This window comes from Lagenorhynchus albirostris, chromosome 11 (genome assembly GCF_949774975.1).
Source record: "Lagenorhynchus albirostris chromosome 11, mLagAlb1.1, whole genome shotgun sequence".
In the NCBI taxonomy this organism is placed as follows: domain Eukaryota; kingdom Metazoa; phylum Chordata; class Mammalia; order Artiodactyla; family Delphinidae; genus Lagenorhynchus; species Lagenorhynchus albirostris.
The window spans coordinates 4,840,465-4,847,955 of record NC_083105.1 but is presented as its reverse complement, the minus strand read 5'-3'; the positions used below and the strand labels follow the sequence as shown (position 1 = coordinate 4,847,955).

The 7,491-nt window shown below is 50.7% G+C and overlaps 1 protein-coding gene across 4 annotated transcripts in view; it reads right to left on the bottom strand.

Moving 5' to 3' along the window:
* Positions 1-1,384: 1,384 nt before the first annotated feature.
* The window catches only part of KIAA0930 (KIAA0930 ortholog), a 43,595-nt gene continuing 37,488 nt past the window's right edge, over positions 1,385-7,491 (bottom strand). For 3 of the 4 annotated variants that reach the window (XM_060165145.1, XM_060165147.1, XM_060165146.1), the window contains one exon: positions 1,385-7,218. In XM_060165145.1, the coding sequence (XP_060021128.1) occupies positions 6,999-7,218 (220 nt within the window). In that variant the 3' untranslated portion in view covers positions 1,385-6,998. The remainder of the gene's footprint in view (positions 7,219-7,491) is intronic. The other variant, XM_060165149.1, reaches the window with a different exon arrangement.

The window sequence follows — 7,491 nt, the reverse complement described above, 5'->3', positions numbered from 1 at the left end:
TACGAGGCAAGAGGCAAGCCAGCCGGCGGGGGAAGCACCATGCAGAAGCGGTGCCTGGAAGAGGTGAGGAGAGACCCGAACCCTTTTATCATCAGACCCCTTGTGCCAGATGAGACCAATTCCAGGCCATTCAGGAATTTGTCGGATTCACGTTTTTACAAACTAGAATGGGAATAACAGACCTTACGTTGGATAATGTGCAAAGCATTGCACTAGGGGCTTTTTATATATTCTCTTGTTCAGTGCTTGCAGCAAACCTTCCAGACAGGGGCTCCTGGGTGGGCTTTCCAAAGAAACTGGAGTTGAGGCAGGCGAGGTTTCTCCCACAAGTGGAGTTGGGATCTGTGTCCAGGAGGACATTTAAAAACTAAGGATCAAAATGAAGGAAGAAATGTATTTTAAGTTTATGTTACTTTAAGTTTTTGGTGATTTAGAAAATCACTCTTAAGGCATTAACAGATTACATTGTAATATACCTTTGAAAGTTTTAGAATAAGGTTCATATCTTTAAAACGTTTCTGAGTTATTCAGCACTCAGCTGGTTTTTAAGAGGTGTCTCCTGGTAAAGAAAATATTATAAAGACTGAGTTACCCATCAAAATATTTTTCTTGAACTGACAACATCTGACGGAAACTGCTGAAGACACTAAGCGGGTAGGTACTGTGTAGAGGAGTGCATCTCCACTGCGCTGAATGGCCGGGCTGGAGCAGTGGGTCTGCAGTGTGGTCCGTGGGGGCTGCAGCGGCAACACCCAGGGACCTGTTAGAGATGCCAGCTCTGGGGCCCCACCCTACACCCACCCAGCCAGATCCTCGGGCAGGGGCCCAGGCATGTGTTCTGGTTTTTATTGAGGTATAATTCACATACTATAGAATTCACCCTTTTAACGTGCACAGTTCAGCTGTTTTTCTAGATTCAGAGTTGTGCAACCATCACCACCATCTAATTCCAGAATATTTCATCACCAGCCATCTGGGTTTTAACAGGTGTTTCTGACACAAGTCAAATTTGAGCACAACTGGGCTACATCTGTGCTCTCTTATGACTTGTTTAAAGATAATCTATGAAACACCCTTTGGGCACATATTTCAGGAGGAAACTGATTATCACAGTTGCCAGGAACTATGCCAGCCTTTGTACGTGTCACCGGCTTCACTGCATCTGGGAAGGTGGTGGTGATTCTACTCTACAGTTCACAAAACCCTAAGGAGATGCAGCTTGTCGAGGGGACAGAGCCACGCGGGCTCCCTCCAGTGTGACCTGAAGGTATGTATGTGCCCAGTGAAGGACTGTGCTTCACTGGTTTCTGAAATTGGCTAAAATCCTTTAAACAAAATCGTTTATTTAAATTATAATCACTAAAGTTTACTAAAAACCATGGTATTTCAAACTGAGCAGTCTAATTGTTTTATTAAAGTCAGGTTCCAGGATGAAAGACCCTTAACCCACAAATAGGAAGGAAGTATCTTGTTAATAAGCCTGTTGGCTTACGTGGAGGCCAAGTCAGGAGGGAATTTAATGTTGCTGTGGGCAAAAGCAAAGACATCTTTTGTTTAATCATCCCCAGAACAAATATTTTTCCTTCCTCATATAAATTTTCCAGCTGTTCTGTCATTTTAACAATCGAGCACGAAGTACAGCATGTTTACACATCCAACACGTATATATACAGTGAACCGTGTTATTGTCTGGAGTCAGTTACTTTACACTTACCCTTTCTGCCGGTATAAAATTCCCAAAGGTTTTCCCTTCCAGTCAACATTTTTTTCCTAAGCCAGGGCATGACAGTAGTTCCTAAAAGTGCATCTAGGTCAGAATAAAAACGCAAACAGCAGCATAGCCCTCAAGAGTAAGCAGTGAACAGGAATGCAGTTACTGCAGGTATAGCTTCCAGGGTACAGACTGTCTCCCCACCTCTACTAATCAGGTGACTGTCTTAAAAGGACCTCCTCACTATTAACAACAAGGGGGCTGATGTGGGTGAGAAAGAAGTCACCTTTTTCACCTACTAAACTGCCTCCTTTCTAGGTGTCGTCTGTACGCCTTCCGAAGGACAGGCCACCCTTGGTGACGCCAGTTCAGAGAATCCTGGCTCCGGTGTTTCTGAGAGAGATGTGCTGTGATGACCTTTACTCTATTTCTAGATTTGTGGAGTGTCCCTCGCAGACTGCCCCCCTTTTTGTTGTCATTTTCTATAACCTTCTACAGTGTCTTAGGCCTTACTTGTGCCCATCACCCTATGACGTAAGAGTACACCTGACCACAGAAAGAAAAAGCCCACTGCCTGAGCAGTGCTTCCACCTGCAGGAACCGGAGTAGGAGGCTCTGGCAGAGTCAGCCTGAGGGGCTGTGAGCATCCTCGGTGTCAACCCGATGAACCGGGGCTGGGAGGCAACAGCCAGCCACGGTCCAAAGCCACCTTCCAGAAGACCAGTAGCTCATGCGAAGCCTGCCAGAACAGGAACTTGGGACTCCTTTTATTCTAGTCACTTTCCCACTTCTCCCAGGGCCTTTGCAGAGGTTCTCTGGCAAAGGCTTGGGAATTTTATAACTGACTTCACAGGGGCTGAGAGAGCTGACCCTGAAACAATCTCTGGTTTCATTTTGCAAATACAGCGTCTGACCAAACTGTAGCTGCTGGCCTCCAGACCCCTCGCTGACGCCCAGGCCTGCCAGAGCCAGGGTGTGAAAGCTCCAAAGGAAGTTTAAGACACCTCTAGGGGGAAATTAAGGTTCAATCAGTAAATTAGCACACTGCTGTAATATCTGTAATCTGAAACACCCACTGGAGAAAAAAACAGGTACAGATTCATCAGAGAAGAAATAAATAATACCCAACATGCAAATCAACTTTCAAAAGAAATGTAAAATCATAAAGCCCAGCTAGCAGCCGAACACAAACAACTGCTTAGAAATTATTTCTATTGTATGTGGAAGATGGTTAATCCAGAAGCTGTTGACAGAGCTTATGGAAACAGCACTGCCAGCTAGATCCTAATATAGCCAATGTATGCTGTCCTGGTGTTTCTGCTAAAATATATTTTGTAGAAATCATTTTAGTTAGGCCTCAAAGTAGTGAAAAATCTCAACAGGTTTTCTTCGTAGGTTTACATATTCTCACACACAGAACTCGTTTGGAGACCATAAAAGATTGCTATTTACACCTAAATCGTCCAACCTTCTAGGAAGTGGGGACTAAAGACGACACTGGCAGCCGCTCAGCAGCATTGGAGCGTCGCTGTTGGTTTTCATCTACTGAGCTCAGGGCTGGAACCGCAGCCACGAAGATGCCCGCCTGCCCTGGGAAGAGTAGAAAACTACACACCAACGGCTCCACGCGGCTGGCTGCCTCTGCTTCTGAGGCTCTACCCGCTGTGGACTCTGAACCCAGCCCCAGGCCACTCGGTGTTCAAGTGATTTGGCTTCTGTGCGGTGTCCCGAGGAGTTGTCCAGGGCTGTCTGTTCCCGGGGCTTAGACGAAGGGCTGCAGGATTCCTTCTCCGCTGAGGATCACGTCGGTCAGTGAACAGGAACAAAGGTAAGAAGCCCCGGTGCACCCATCACCCGACTTCCGGGGGACTGCTAACGCCTCCAGAGGCTACTTCCACTCCAGGTCCAGGGCCCGATGTCGGCCAGCATCACATTCCTGTCGGAGTCTGTGTCCCATTAGGGCGGTTATCTTTTTGAAGGGAAGTAATTCTGCTGTCTGATACACAGAAGAGAGAAAGCCTGCACAGGAATAATCAATGTACTGGCAAAAGACACTTGGTTTTGTAACTAAATTCCAGCTACGTTGGAAAACTGAACAGAATTATCAGAGTGAAACCTATCACCAAGGCGCATTAAAAAGTTGACAGTTTTATAGGTAAATCTATATTTTCAAGGTAACTCTTTGAAGAATTTTGGCCAGCAATTTAAAACCCCCTCATTACAATAATGTCGAATGTTGTTCAGAAGTCAGTCGTTAGAATGTACCAACTGCATAGGGACTTCCTCTGGAATGTCTTTTAAGAAATAGTTTTCACATCATTCTTCAAAAATCTCTACTGACTAGTTTGTCTGTGATTAAAACAGCAAAAATAGGTCCTGGTTCGATTCTAGCTAGATTCTTTGAAAAAAAAATCACATCAGGAACATGCCTGTCTGCCGTTACTATCATTGACAGAAACCTAATTGATTTCTGATGATTTGTTCACAGTCCTTGAGAAGCCCAAACGTTAGCAAGGCTCTGACTCGCCAGAAAACCCACGCTATCTCCAAGTTGACTGGCTTTAGAATGTTCTGCCCTTTCTTCTCTTTGACTACTTCTCTGTTACTTAAAAATAATATCCTTCTTTTGAAATAACAAACCTCCGCTGTTTGCACAGACAACTGAAAGTTCCTTCCATCAGACATCGGAATGGAGACTAAACACTGCCTGAACCTTCGGGTGCTGAAGGAGATGGAAACAGAGAAGACACGGGTCTGATTCTAAAAAGAAGATAACTTTCTTATTAATGTCCTAAAAAGCTTAGAGGTTACAGGTTTCTTCAAAGGAAAACTGCACTTTAATTCCAATTCCCGTTTAAGAGATGTTCACGCGCTTTGGCTGTCCCCTCCTTATACAAGAGACAGGCATGTTCCCAGAAAACGAAAGATGGCCCTACAGGAAGTAAGATGTGTCAACACCAGGACGCCCTGGGATGTCGGGGTCTCAGTTCTGGCCCCGTCACTTGTCACTCTGTTACTGATGTCATTTGTGACTTTGAGAAAAGCAAAACTCAGAGTAACAGCTTACTGCCTAGTTACCAAGTGCCTCTAAGCATGTTTTAAATTCAGTGTCAGAAGTAGCCTCTGGAGGATTTAAGACTGAGAAAGGTCGATTCCACGGAACGTTCGTGCATCAGTCCTGGGGCAGCACGGTGTCGAGGCTCAGTGTCGACTGGGGCCAGACGCCTGGGTTGGGCTCCTGTTGTCCCAACCTCTCGTGTGTGGCTGCTCCCTCATCTGTAAGAAGGGGGTGATGACAAGCAGCTAAACGTTTAGCACGGTGCTTGCACACGCTAGGTGCTACCTAAGTTCACGCGCTTTACCAGTGAGGCGTGATCTCTCAGACACTGTGGCCCGCATGTCTAAGCTCTGCAAAGCACGTTCACGCGTTCCTTGCAACTGGCCCTCAGCTACCCTTCGAGGCAGAACTTTCGTTTGAGGAGGAGCCGATTTCTGGCTCCAGTGTGGGCGGACCCTTCCCGGGCTCCTCCCCCATGAGAACGGGGAGGGCGGCTGCACTGCGCATGTGCGAAACGACCTCATCCCTCCGCGGCAGATACGTTAGGACTGCATTTCTCCCAAGAACTGAGCCAGAGTCTTCAGACCCCAGAAGACCAGGAAGAAAAGGAGCCCGAAGGAAAAGCTGTAATTCAGCTGCCTCGGACACAGACGTGGCCGCAGAGCTGGGCTCCCCAGAGAACACTCACCCGGCACCTGGGAACACCGGGCCAGGCTCACGGCTCCCTGAGGCGCTCTCTGCTCCAACACTCTGGGGCGTGACCTGGCTCTGTGCTGCGCTAAGACAGTTTTGGAACGTGAAGCTGTGCGGGGAGCTGAGATGCAGCCGAGCACGAGCCGGGCGCTGTCAGAGAACGCAAGAACGTTCGCCCCGACCCCACCACTCACCTCCCCGGCCTGGTGACCAGGGTGTGGGGTAGGGTAAGCGTCCCGATGGTCTGCCACCTGACCTGAGCTGAGCTATGCAGGAGGGCTGGCCATCTCGACCTGACCCGGTCGTGCACCGGAACCCTGGAGACTGCGGTGAGGTAGGTGGTATCAGCCCCATCGACAGGTGGGCAAACTGAGGCAGAATGAAATGCAGTAGCTCGCTTTTAATAACAGCATACAAAATCTGGAGAAGCCCCAAAGTAGTCCCCGGTTCCCGGAGCCCAACGCAGACCCTTAGAACGCAAAGAATGGAAACGGACGGGAAAACGCGCCCCTCCTCCTCTCCGTCTTCTGCCCCAGAGGCTCTCTAACCCTAGTACACCAGGAACCCTTCAAACACTCCTGAGGACGCAAGCAAAACAGAGCAGCAGAGACCCAGCTGACGGCTTATTCCCGTGGGCAGGGGAAACGCTTCTGTTATCCAGGGGGCTCACGGTTCTCAGAAGAGCGCAATGTGTCACCACAGGTGGAAACCCCTCAAGCTGGAACGGGGCCTGACAAGCCACATGGAAGCCAGTTCCCCTTTGCCTCAGTGACTGGTCTGAGAAATGGGACCAGCACGCCCATTCAAAGGAAATACGCTCTAAGAAACCAGGGAAGATGAAACACCCTATCCCCTCCCCTGGCCCCAGAGGACGGAGGTTCTGCCTGGAACCTTCCTGGGAGAATGCAGACCCCTCCTCGCCCTTTGGCAGGGACCCCACCCTTCTCCTGCCCGGCTACCAAGCACTCTCTCCTGCCCTCAGAATCCAAATTCCGCAGGCCACGCCAGCGGAGGCGCAGATGGGGTGGCTGTCTCCAAGCTGGAGGTGTGTGTGTTGGTGATGCTCTTTGGCTGGAAGCAAAGGCCATTCTGGCAGGATGGGGGCCTGTCTGGAACCGGGCACGGGGTGAGGTATTCCCAGCCCAGGGCAAAACCATCAGACAGCCGTGTTCCCCGCTCCCCGTGGAAACCCATCTACAACCAGGAGTAAACGAGGGAGGACAGACGATCGGGACTAACTTGGATGCTGAAGGTCATCGGTACAGTGTCACAAAATCTGAAACCACTGTTCCTTAAGTGCTGACAGTCTGACACACTGCGTGCCCCCAGCCAGTGGTCTCTGCCTGCCGCCTGTCGGGATGCGTACATCGGGTCCGCAGGGCTGGACTCCCTCTGGATGCTGGCTGCTCCTCTGCTCTCTCTTATGCCTCTTGGCATCTCTGGTCCTCTTTGGGTGCAGAGGGTTCTCCAGAGACGGGCTGAGGGTGCCGGGTGGGTGGGCAGGAGCAGAGCCAGCGGGGAGGAGAACGAGGCACTTCAGTTTGGGCTGGTGTTGGTGGAGCTGGCCCTGGCCCCGGGAGTCGAGTGGTCCCGCCTGGCTCCGGCTGCGGCGCTGGGTGGTCCCGGAAGACCCCAGTGACGGTGGACAGGTAGGCACTTGGCAGCACTCCCAGGACTGGGCAGGGCTGGAGGCTCCGCGTGGGCCCCGCACACGGCTAGGTCATCAGGATGGGCTTCTGCCGTACTTCCAGGATGTCTAGGGCGGCGGGGAAGACGCGGGCGGTCACACCCCCAGTGCTCCATTTATGAAGGAAGCACGCCACGTCGTTCACGGGCGTTTTCTCTTCCAGCCCTCGGGTGACTGCGGTGCTGTGACCACCCTCCGTGCAGACGGGGGACGAATGGGCTTGGAGCAGCTGCACCGCCTGGCGAGGCCACGGGGAACGGGGCTCACGCGGGGACTCTGGAGCCGCTGCCCGGCACCGCCCTGCGGCCCGTCAGTGACAGCTCTGCCTCCCCCTCGACTATA